Source organism: Trichosurus vulpecula, chromosome 3 (assembly GCF_011100635.1).
Source record: "Trichosurus vulpecula isolate mTriVul1 chromosome 3, mTriVul1.pri, whole genome shotgun sequence".
In the NCBI taxonomy this organism is placed as follows: domain Eukaryota; kingdom Metazoa; phylum Chordata; class Mammalia; order Diprotodontia; family Phalangeridae; genus Trichosurus; species Trichosurus vulpecula.
The window spans coordinates 213302694-213315550 of record NC_050575.1 but is presented as its reverse complement, the minus strand read 5'-3'; the positions used below and the strand labels follow the sequence as shown (position 1 = coordinate 213315550).

Below are 12857 nucleotides of genomic sequence, written 5' to 3'. Positions count from 1 at the left end.
TGTTTTCCAGATTCCTCAATTAAGAAACCATTCCTTCTTCCTTAGACATCACAAAGAGTACTTCGCACCATTCACTTCAGATCAGTTTGTAGTGAGCACTTTGTGTCGCACCTGAGGGCAGGGCTCATGTCTTCATCCTTTTTGGATCCTTGGCTGTAGCTATGAGACTGTACACAATATGAACTTAATATTATATAAGGGAATAGATGAGAGAGCCCTAAAATAGGTGCCAGAAAGGCCCAAGTTCAAATCCTAATTAGGCACTAGCTCTGTGATTCTAGGCAAATCATTTAACTTCTCTCTATGTCCTGACATACTGCAACATCAGAAGATTGGACCAAAGTTCCTTTAGGCTCTCAATCTATGATCCTGTGACTGAACGCCAGACATGCTCAGACAGCCAAGAGAAAAGCATCACTTGATCTCAGCTAACAGCGAAACCAGACTGAAATCATCACAGCAAGTACTGGCTTTTATTTAGTTCTGTAACACATGAAACAGCCCCAAAATGATTACGTATATACTTTCCTTTTTAGTTGATGTGTCAAGAAAAAACTAAAGATTTATATTTCTCACCCCAAACTGGTCCAAAGCAAGGGTCATTTTCTTTTTTTTTTGTTTTTTGTTTTGTTTTGGCAATTGGGGTTAAGTGACTTGCACAAGGTCACACAGCTAGTACATGGGTCAAGTGTCTAAGGCTGGATTTGAACTCAGGTTCTCCTGACTCCAGGGCTGGTGCTCTACTCACTGTGCCACCTAGCTGCCCGCAAGGGTCATTTTCTAACTTTTTTGGGCACTAGACTCTAAAATGCAATAAAGGAAACGAAAATAGACAGCAGCAATAGCCTGACAAACTTCTAAAAGGTTTAAGACTTAGATGCTAGTTAAATATGATGACACTTCCGACTATCTTTATGGAAAAACAAACAGAACAAAAAAAATGTAATACAAATCAAACATAGTATTGGTAGCAAAGGTGCTATCAGCCTCTTTAAAGACTTCAATGGTGACATAAGCAATGATTGATAAGGACGAATGTGCCATTCTCTGCAAAATATGTCATTTTAAATTAAATGAAGAATCACTTGAGTGACCGACCCCATTTGAGATCCCTGACTTCAATTACCTCCTTCTCCTTTAATCTCCTTTTGCTTTCCGTTTTCTCTGTCTCCAATGTAGGTTTGATGGCTGCACGATGTCCAGGAATCCCAGGGCCTAAAACTTTAGCCTCTGAGTTCATCACTGGTGTTCTTACCTATAGAATTGGAAACAGTGTTAAGAGAAGTGGGGGAAAAAAACCACATGACTCAACTACTCAACCCAGACAAGTTTAAATCAGGAATAATGGTGAGATACACCACGAATGTCTGCTACTTGAACTATATTCAATATATATTAGTTTCTCTCCAAAAACATTTTTAAAAATAATATGGTATTAGTTTCTTCCTAATCTAACAGATTTTAAAAAATCTAATCTTGATTGAAGATTTGAATTAAATGATAAATTAATTTTACTGGCGAAATAGGCATATTTTAACCGATTTGCTGATGAACAAGTTTCTAAACTATAAAACTATGTATTTATCAAACTTAATTCTATTACTGATTTAGTTTATAAAGTTAGCATCATTACATTAAGAGGAAAAATACAAATCTTCTTTTATAAAACTGAGCATTTAAAGACATAGCTGATTACTTCACTAAAGCTAACCTAAGTGTTATGCCAGGACTGCTCAGACAGCCAAGAGAAAAGCATCACCTATGAAACTCAGCCACAAGCGAAACCAAATGGAGGTCATCACAGCAACTCCCAGCTCTTACGTTTTTGTTTTGTTTTCTGAAGTATACCAAACTGATTTCTGATAAGAACATAATTTCACTTAATCAACCTCAAGTTTTTAATCAAAACCAGAGTGCCATGTTCTCTTTACCTTTTCTGTTCTCCAATTCCTGAGGGATTATCACCAAATTAAAATATACAGTGACTTTAAATTCCATATGCTGTAATTCAATGGACAATATCTTTATCGATCATATTTTCTCAAAGATGAGTATTTTCAGATTACCTTCAATATTTACTTATTCACATTTATACTTATTCTTACAGAAAGAAATCACAGAATTATCTTTTAACTGTAATACAATCCAATTATACATAATGTCTTTTTTGGGGGGGAAGTGGGCCCACAATCGGGATCAAGCAACTTGGCCAGGGTCACACAGCTACTAAACATGTGAGGCCACATCTGAACTCAGGTCTTCCAGGCTGCAGGGCCAGTACTATATTCACTGCACCACCTAGCTGCCCCCTCACATAAACATCTTGATGCAGTGAGTTAACCTATAATAATAGCTTAAATTTACCCAAAGTAGTTTGGGCAGTTTTTTTCCCAAGGTAACCGAACAATTAATATTTGCCTAAAGCAAAATTACTCTAAGGCAAGGACACTCCTGTACAGAACAGAGAGATTCTTCTCTTTCAATCACTTTTAGGAATACAGCAACTCAAAAACCTTTGAAATAGGAATCAGACTAGCCATACTACAGGGTTAATACGTCAAAATACGCCTTACAAAGCTAAAATATTGAGGTTACTTCTAATGATGCTTTCAAGGCATAAATATGAAATCCTCCCTTAATCACAGGAATAAAACCCAGAAAACATCAAAAATCCATAAAAATGGAGGGCATTTCAAAGTATATAGCATATGTTGAAGTAATTAATGATGTAGAAAATGGAAAATCTCAAGTCGCCTTTTGATCATTATCTAGAAGAATAAAAGCAAGTAGTCTGAGTACAGATCTTAGGTTCCATTGGGTTTCCAGGTTCACTACCACAAGAGTGGCTACTGGAATATTAACTGAGATACTGAACTGAATGGCATGAAGGCAAAGAATAATTATACATTTTAAAGGAGGAGCAAATGGAGCAGTCACCCAACAAGTAACCAGCATATTCTGTGCCAGACACTGTGGCAGGCCATGGGGCACACAAATAAAATGAAAGACCCCCTCCTGGGAAAGAACTTACATTCTAACAGGTTAAAAACAAAAGGTGTATTAAGAACAAACGCAAATAAATACAAAGTAGTCAAAGAGGGAGGAAATGCCCTAGGTCAGGAAAGGCTGTGTATGGCAGGGGGTGCTTGGGTTAAGCTCTGGGGGAGAGTGCTTGGGGAGAAGACCAGACAAAGATGAAGAGCACTGTGGAGGACAAATGGAAAGACACAGGCTATGTCAGCAAGGCTCAAAAAGACAGAGTGGGGCTGGATTTTAAAGGGCTTTAAAAAGCTAAATAAAAGGGCTTAAAATTCATCTAGGAGGCAACTGGGAAACACAGACATTGATTGAAGAGGGGAGTCATATAGACAGACCTGCACTTAAGAAACAGAGCAGTGTGCAGGATGAAGTGGCGAAAGACTTTAAACAGAAAGACCAATTAGGCAGCCACTGAAATAATCAAAGTGAGAGATGATGAGGACCTGAACCAAGATGGTGGCTGTGAATGGAGAGAAGAGATCAAGTTTCAGAGATGCTGAGAAGGTAGAAATGGCACAATGTGGCAAGGGATTGGATATAGGAAGTGGAAGAAGAGTTGGGTCTGGGATAATAGTAAAGTTACAAACACTGTCCAGAAGGACAGTGGTGTCTTCAACAGAAAAAGTGAGGTTTGGAAGGGGGGAGGGAAGAGAATAATGGGGTCTGCAGGGAAGCTGAATGAGGTCATTGAAAGAAAAACCCAGAAAAGCCATGGAGAGCAAGGACCTCCCCACACCCTGCCATGACATGTAGGTGCTGAGTGAAGTTCCAGGGCAGTGGCAAAGAAGATGACCAGAGAGGAGGTGTCAATATGGGAGAGGTGAATCTCAATGAATGAAAGAAGTGTGAAGGGAAGAAGGAAAGCTTACTCTCAGTGGGAGGTACACCTGGGCAGAGGACATGGGTAAGGTAAGGGTTAGAAGTATGGGACAGAACAGCAAGAGGGGTGGGTTTGGGATAGTTTACTCCCATGTGGGTAGGGCTGCATGAGAGATAAACAGGAGTTGGGAAACTGTTCAGTCTCCAGGTATATTGTTGCTGGGGAAGGGCAGGGCTATCGAGTTCACTTTCTCCTGTGAATCAGGGATGATGCCACCAAATGGAATTGGGATTGTTTCATTCCTAGTATTTGTGCTCCCAACAATTAATGGAATACCCAACATAAAATGAAAGATTAATTAATGATGATAGACTGATTCATTAAATAGTTTACCTAAACCTGTTACCAAAACTGCTCCCATACTTACTCACCTTTGTTACAGCTATTCCTATTTTTGGAGTCCAACAATTGACATCTCTTATCAGACACATATGGGGTTCTCTGGAGTTCAAAGACTGGAACAGGAAAAAAAGTAAAAATTAATTTCAGACACACCATAATCAAACAGTCACAAAAAAAAATTAAACAAGTATACCAATGTATTAGAAGATGAGATATGTCTTCTAAAAAGCAATTTGTGTTCTGGTCATTAAAAATTATGGACTTCTAAAGAACCCTTTTATTGTTAATGAGTTCAATTTATAAAGAAATCTCTTTTTTGCCTCTCAAAGACCCATATGCATCTTACTATATCCTCCTCTCTTTTATATACAAGTAAATAACATTAAAAAGAAAAATAACAGGTCCTAGGCTTCTACTATATAATTGTAATATACAATTACCACACACTGATTTTTTTAAAAGTACTCTAGTAATAATAGCATGCTCATAACAAGTCATCAGATGTCTTCAAAGAAACTTAAGTTAAAAAGATTAAATCATTACATTATCCATTACATGACCATCCACTGAAACTCAATGGGTGCTAGTGCTATATCCAGTGATAAATTTCCAAGATAAGACTGTCCACTAATTGAATTTATTAAGATCCACTTATCCACTTCAAAAATGCTACCTTTCAGGTAGCTACTGGAAAATAACTTTTTAAAAAACCAACAAGACAGACTAAAATACCACACTAAATCTTCTTCACCCTTAAAAACATAATTTTATATTAGTTATTCATAAGAATCATCTAGTTATCTACCTACCACTCTTTCAATAGCTGGTTGCAAATGACTGCCATATACAAGTAGCAAAGATTGCTTGTCTGAACAAAAAGCTGCTGCTAGAACTGGGATGGGTGTTGGTGTTGATTCTTTGTCTTTTCCAGATGTGGCAATCTGAATAGTGCAATTCGAAGTCAAAGGCTTTTTGCAGTATCTAGAAATGAAAAAAAAAAAAACTCAGATGTGACCAAATCATTTGAGATTAAGTAGCAGGTCCAAATTTACTATTGGGAACCCCCTTATAAAAATGCAGAGAAGAGAATCATTACCCAGAATATTAAAATGTCCTAACAAGGTAAAAACCAGACAGAAAGGGTACATTGAATGTACTTGTGCTAATAAGCTATCTGCATAGTCTGTGGCCAACACAACCACACCAACCTTCTCTACCATGCTCTACAAAACAAAGGAACAGTGTCACACTGTTTGGAAAGTTCAGAGATCCACACAGGTATGGAAAGCACTATGAAAACTTAAGACCAAAAATCACCATGAAAACACAGGAATCTAATTAATGCTCCTCTGTGGGGACATCTTGTAAATCCCAAAAACAAGCTAATAAAATTTCTTTTTCCATTTGAAGGTTTTCATGTTAGGTGTATAACCATAATTCAATTCAGAAAAATTCTATCTACCATGCAAAGCACTGTGCATAATCCAAGAAATGAAAATAAAATGAGGACACTACCTTCAAGGAATTTATAATCTAATAAAGTGTGGGCAGAATATGATAGACAAACTAAGTATGATACAAGCCAAAATATGGAAAGTGCCAAAGAGAGGTGTATACAAGGTGTCCAGACAAATTTTAGGGAGATGACTTCTTGCTTGTAGGGGAAGGGGGGAGGGTTAAGTAAGGGATCAGGAAGGCCTCATAAATAAGCTGGTAAAATACAGAGATCCTCAAAGAGATGGAAGGAAGATAAGGTGGTCATTCTATACATAGTGGTGATTGCAAGGCCTGAAATCAACTACTGTGGGAGTACAAAGTTCCAAATGTGGGAAACACTATGGAACCAGAAACCATAAGCTTGAAGACTAATTGGATGAGTGAGGTGGGGAGGGAAGAATCAAATATTGGTTCAATGACAGAATAGGGGTGCTACCAATAGAAAGAGATATTAAAGAGGGTAGGGTGAAGTTTAAGGCAAGGCTAAAAGAGGTTGTTTGTAGACACAAAGAGTTATGTGCTGTTCACAAAACCTCTAGATATAGATAAGAGAAGACACACAGAAATGAGAAACTAGAGCTCCAGAGAGGCTAAGGAAAGGGATATATGGATTTTGGAGTAATTTGCACAGGCAATAATTGCAACCTTAAAGAGATGAACATTTTGTTGCTAAGAAGAAGGCTGAAAAGGGATAATCAGAGGTAAGAGGACAAGAGTGTGCCATTTTATAGATGTCAAATATGAAAGAGTAATTAACATTAAAGAGGGTATAATCAAAAGTATGAAATACTGTAAAAAAAAAAAAAGAGGATGAAGAGTGAGAAGAAGGTACTGGGGGCACCTAGGTGGCGCAGTGAGTAGAGCATGGGCCCTGGAGTCAGAAGGACCTGAGTTCAAATCTGGCCTCAGACACTTGACACACTTACTAGCTATGTGACCTTGGGCAAGTCACTTAACCTCAATTGCCCTACCTCCCCCCACTCCCAAAAAAGAGAAGATGGTACTGGACTTGTTAGAGAGAGAGAGAGAGAGAGAGAGAGAGAAGAGAGAGAAGAGAGAGAGAGAGAGAGAGAGAGAGAGAGAGAGAGAGAGAGAGTGTGTGTGTGTGTGTGTGTGTGTGTGTGTGTACACACGCGCACGCACGTCCTCAAGCACAACTAGGCTGAAACGGGTCAGCAGTAAGTGTGCAGCAGGAAAGAGAAGTAACAAATACAGATTATTTTTCCTGGGAGCAGCAATAAAATTGTGAGAAAAGAACACTAGAACTATTTAAAGACTATCAACAAGCAGTTTTCAAAAGCTATCAACAACCAAAAATGCTCTAAATCGCTAACAGAGAAATGCAAATTAAAGCAACTTCAAGGTACCACCTCACAATTATCGGACTGGCAAAGAGGATAAAAGAGAAAAATGACAAATGGTGAAGGAGCTATGAATTGGTCCAGCCATTCTGGAAATTGATTTGGAATCATGTGCATCATTACTGAAATGTTTGCGCCCTGTGACCTATGCATACAATTTTGTTGTTGTTCAGTTGTGTCCTACTCTTTGTAACCCCATCTGAGATTTTCTTGGAAAAGATACTGGAGTGGCTTGCCATTTCCTTCTCCACCTCACTTTTGAGATGAGGAAACTGATGCATAAGACATTATGAAATGGGACAGTTTCAGACATAGGTGAGAAGATCTCTGTGAACTGATGCCGAGCAAAGTGAATTGAGTCAGTAGAACAATTTACAAAATGCCATTTTAGAAAAAAATCAACTAGGAAAGACTTTGGAACTCTGGTCAATGCAATGACAAACCATGAATCCAAAAGAATGAAAATGAAACACACAACTTAAGCCCTAACAAAGAAGCGATAAACTTAAAATGCTGAAAGAGATAAGGCTGATGTGGAAATGTGTTCTGTTGGACTATGCAGTTATGCATCAATGGGTTTTTTTTTTTTTTTGTGTATACTCAATGAGGAACAAAGGGAATCCACAGTGGGGAGGAGTAGCAGGAGAGACAGATAATAATTTTTTAAAAAGATAAAGAAAGAATAATTACAGTGAAGAAAATCAAAAAGTATAAATGATTTTAATTTTAAAGAACTTTGTTTAAGCTAAAAGGAAGTTGGCTTTCTTTCTTGGGGAGGACGAGTGGACGGACAGATGGACAGGGGACTAAGAGGTGGGGTAAGATCCACACAGGAGGGAACAAAAGAATCTTAAGTAAAAGAAAATAGCTGAGAAAACTAGAAATGCATGAGGTTGAGAATAATTAATACAACAGACACAAGAGAGAGAGAGGACAGGAATAAGAGCACAGACAAAGCAATTAATCTCAGAAAGGAAGGCCTTATCCTCCAAGACTAGAAAAGGACTGATTAAGACATATGCATTTAGAGAGAAACAAGGTATTGCAGTGGATAGAGCAATGGGCTTGGAATAAGGAAGACTCATCTTCCTGAGTTCAAATCTCACCTCAGACACTTACTATGTGATGATCCTGGACAAGTCACTTAACCCTGTTTGCCTCAGTTTTCTCACCTGTAAAATGGGCTACAGAAGGAAATGGCAAACCTCTCTAATATCTCTGACAAGAAAACCCCCAAATAAGGTCACAAAGAGTTACACACAACTGAAAAAATGACTGAACAAAAATTTACAGAAACAAAGGATGGGAGTTGCCTCAGATCCCTAATCTAGCCTCAAATGTTTAATGACTGTGGGACCCTGGGCAAATCACTCAACCTTTGTCAGCCTAAGTTTCTGTAAAATGGGGTAAAAAAAAGCACCTATCTCCCTGGATTCTTGTAAGAATAAAAGCAGATATTTGTAAAGCACTTTGCAAACCTTAAGGCACTATATAAACACTACCCATCACTATATAAATTCTAGTTACTATTACCACAACTACAATGTTAGAAAGCTTCATTCTCAGTGAAGTAGGAAGCAAGGCCTTACGAGAAAAGTAATGAGGGAGATGGATGTTTGAGGAGAAAAGATGATTAACATTAATCATTGTGGGCTCTTCTAAATTATTTTCTGACTGGTAATCAAGAGCTAGTTCTATGACTAGGGGAATATGAACATTAAAATTTATAATCTGGTTGAGGGATATAAAATATACACCTGATAACTTAAGAACAATTAAACAACAATTAAACAACACAAAAACAGACTGACACAAATGCCAACGGACTGTAGGTAGGAGATGTAATAGCAAGGAGCCAAGTGAACAAAAATAAATTCCCATTTGAAAAATTCTAACTTACCCATTTAATATGTGTTCAAATAAGTGGACTTGTCCATCTCTGCAAACAACAGCTAACTTTACAGGCTAAAGGAGTAAGTCAAAAGGCACTGATTATTCTAACTGAAATTGAACATTCAACAATTTCCATTATTTATTAATGTACTAACTTTCTGCCACAAACTAATTATTCCCAAACTCCTCTACCCCCTCTAAGTTGCAAATTCGCCAGAGGCTTTCCACATCATGAAGGGAAAACACCAAAGAAGGTAGACCTTTAATGTAGCATTACAGGAATAATTTAGTTATTGTAACACGTGGTTAAAATTTGTGATCTAGGACACAGTAACTTCTGCAAACACACCAAAGGTAACACTGTTATCAGAGTGGTAGAGAGAGGCACACGAATGGAATGAAGGGTAAAGGTATGCCTAGGGATTGTGGGTTCCTCCTGTTTATTGCTATTCTGGGATCTAAGCTCCAAGACTACCAAAGCCACAATTCTGCAGATGAAGCTTGGCTAAACAGATCTTGCTTTAATGACTACAGGGTTTCTTGGGAATAGAAAACATGTGGGGAGACACTACACAGTCAAGAGAATTAGTGAAAAAACAAAGCTTTGGCATATCACTGCTAAAAAGTTGCAGACTACCTTTACTGATACATATCAGCAATTCATATACTTGGAATATTAGAGTTAAGTAAAAATTGGGGGGACAAATTAAATTGGCAACATTTTAGGGTTTGTGTTCAAGAAATTAAAATCACTGTTAACCTATGAATTTTAAAATGTAACAGATGTCAGCTGGTTTGCTTATAATATTCACAAGAACATGGTATTCAATATGGAGGGTCAAGAAAATTGGAAGGACTGGAAGTAAAAAGTTTTCCCCTCCCTGACTGTCAGAAAGAAGGTGCTACCTCAATCGCTCCTACCCACTCTCTAATGTTAGAGGCAAAGTAAGCTTATTCATTGCATAATGCAATATTTCTATGAAACAGAATGTGAGGACCCTGAAAAATTATGGCATAAAGTTAACATCATGCAACCATCAAGATCTTATTTTTAACATTTCATATTATCTTGATTCTTTAACAGCAGCAAATGAGAATGTAACCAAATAAGAAATTTACTTCATTATAAGGATTTAGAACCACAAGTAGGCAAAGTGGAAAACTCAATGTATTTGCAGTCAAAAACACAGGTTCCAATCCTGGCTCTGCTACTCACTACCTTTCTGACCCTGGACAAGGCACTTTCCCTTTCTTGGTTTCTGTTTCCTCAACTGTAATATAAGGAGCCTGGATTAAATGACCTATAGGATTAAAATTGGTCTACATAAATCTTATGCCTCTTGATCAATTTTGTGCCCATTCTAAAATGCAGATTTTCTATTTATTGAAGGATGCTAAACCTTATGAAGAAAAATGTGAATTCTTAAATAGCAAATTTTCTAGGGGGTTGCCCTTAGACAATTAAGTTTCTTAATTCTGATTGTTATGTACAGAATAGTATCTATGCTTTTCAAACAAAAGTGTTAACAGAGATGTATCATTAAGTTTGTCACTGGCTATATTCCTTAAAACTGAAATTCAGAATTATGTACAGTTTCAGATGGTTTGAAGTAGAGGTATTTAAATTAGTTGTGATGTGAGGTACAATCACATCAGAAAAAAATGTCATTTGCAGCAATCTTTTAGGGAAATTGCTACCATCTTCAAGCCTAGAACAGCCAAAGTAAAATTCAACATTCTGGAATTTTGTGCTGCAAATGAAGTATCTGATAATGTAGCAAAAGACTGCCCTATTAATAAAATCTTTTCAAATAATTCTATCCATTCTAAGTTGAGTCTCCCTTATATCCAAAGTGTTCTAATGAGATTTTTCAGTGGTTCGAGCAATGAGCCCAGAGTCAGGCAGACCTGACTTCAAATCCAGCTTCAGATACTCACTAGCTGAATGACCCTAGGGAAATCACTTAACCTCTGTCTGCATTAGTTTCTTCCAACAGTGAAAGGGGGTAATAGCACCTACCTGCCAGGGCTGTTGTGAAAATTAAATGAGATAATATTTGTAAAGTGCTTAGCATAGAATCTGGCGCCTTTCGGTGAATATTAAATGCCTATTTTCCTCCTCTGACCCATTCTTTACTCAAAAACGTTATTAGTGATTTTATTACTTTTCTAAAAAAATCTTAACAGATTCACACACTTCACTCCTTTCTGGTCATTACCCAAACTGTGACCTTCCCACCCACTACTCAGGTTTGTACATGGCTCCCAAATCCATCAAGCTGCTGCATCTTGTAAACTGGAATAAAGAGTAAATAGCATTTCTGAACAGTCAAGGCCAAACTGTCCAGCAATTTTACCTCCTCTTTGTTTTCTGACAGAGTCAAGTCAATGTAGACTGGTTCATCAGTAACTGTAAAAGACATCACTGCATTCTTCTCTTTATTTTCTGACCGAACTTGCCTAGGATACATAAATCAGCATGTGTCCAGTGAGATGCACAGAAGCTAGAAACATCTAAAGAACATTAATAGACTCCACACAAAATTAACCGATAAGCCAAAGTTAAGTGGAATAAAAATGAAAATGAAATTATTCTAACACTTAAACTAGTTACCTGGAAAAACTGAAAGCATCTATCAATACTATCTGACAGACATAGCAAGCAATAACATAATTATACAATAAACAACTCACAGACCACAACACAGATTTAGGGCTTAGGATAACAGTAGAAGCACCATGTTTGGTACAGGCTGGGCTGGTCCACTCAGGGGCTGAGGTCACTTGAGACATGAAAGGGCTGGCTTCTGGGGAGGTGATGTTGGAGGTTTAGCAGATTTCCCATTTCCAGGTGGGCTACTCACCTAACCTAGCACTGGTTAACTGGATGTCAGTATACTTTCTTAGTCATTGTATGATAGTTTTAATTGGTTTTTATGGTGAGCAAATGTTTCTTCTAAATTACATTCTAAATTTGCACCAAAATCACAGAGGTGGCCTGAGTTAGGCCTGGCTGAAAATAAAGACCTTAGAGGACATCTGAGCCCATCATATTAAAAAAATAACAACAATAAATGAAGAATTGAGACCTAGAGAGTTTAAGTGATTTCCCAAAAGCCACATAGGCAATGAAGCATTTGTCTCAAGTTCATTGCTCCAAATCTAATAGTTCTTTTCCTTGTGGATATACACGCTGAGAGGTTGTACTTCTCTACTAAGTTAATACTGCCAGTTTAGTTATTAAAAAATTTAACATATATTATCCAATTTTGTATGTGTTCATAGAAAAGATTTCTGTTTATTCGAAACTCATTTCTTGGATTCCTATATCCTAAAACCAAAATCATGCTCCCTCCCCTCACAAATTTAAGACTACAGACAGAAATAGCCTAACCAGTCTATTAGAGATGCCAGTTCTTCCTTTCATTAACACGAAGTGAGGTTCAACTCTGGTATAAAAAGGAACTCTGTGACATTTGGAAAATATAATAAATATTTTTGACAAAACATGAAGGCAAATGACACAAAAGTTACAATCTCTTAGGTCAAAAATAAACTACACATGCATTTAAAATATAGGCATATTTCTAAGTCTTCACAGTTTTTCAAGACTGACATTTTTATTACTCATTTGCCCTAAAATGGAGGCACCTAAATGCCTAAGAGCCCAAAAACTATAGTCCCAGCCCTTGCAAACACCCCCCCCCAAGTTCATTTGTTAACAATATTTATCAAGTACCTATATGTTATGCAATGTGCTAGATCCTAGTAATACAAAACACAAAGACTGAAAAAATCTCCACTTGTTAATGAGGCAGGCACTATACTTCCTGGCATACAAAAAG

The 12857-nt window shown here is 37.4% G+C and overlaps 1 protein-coding gene and 2 non-coding genes across 3 annotated transcripts in view; all 3 read right to left on the bottom strand.

Moving 5' to 3' along the window:
- The window catches only part of WDR43 (WD repeat domain 43), a 46401-nt gene that overhangs the window by 12219 nt on the left and 21325 nt on the right, over positions 1-12857 (bottom strand). The window contains exons 6-10 of the mRNA XM_036749631.1: positions 11370-11472; positions 9020-9084; positions 5071-5242; positions 4291-4374; positions 1127-1255 (exon numbers count right to left, since the gene is read on the bottom strand). Coding sequence (XP_036605526.1) covers positions 1127-1255; positions 4291-4374; positions 5071-5242; positions 9020-9084; positions 11370-11472 — 553 coding nt within the window. The remainder of the gene's footprint in view (positions 1-1126; positions 1256-4290; positions 4375-5070; positions 5243-9019; positions 9085-11369; positions 11473-12857) is intronic.
- LOC118845184 lies at positions 389-463 on the bottom strand. Its single transcript, XR_005010049.1, has one exon. It is a non-coding gene; the product is annotated as a small nucleolar RNA SNORD53/SNORD92 (small nucleolar RNA).
- Positions 1730-1807, bottom strand: LOC118845183. The gene has a single exon (XR_005010048.1). It is a non-coding gene; the product is annotated as a small nucleolar RNA SNORD53/SNORD92 (small nucleolar RNA).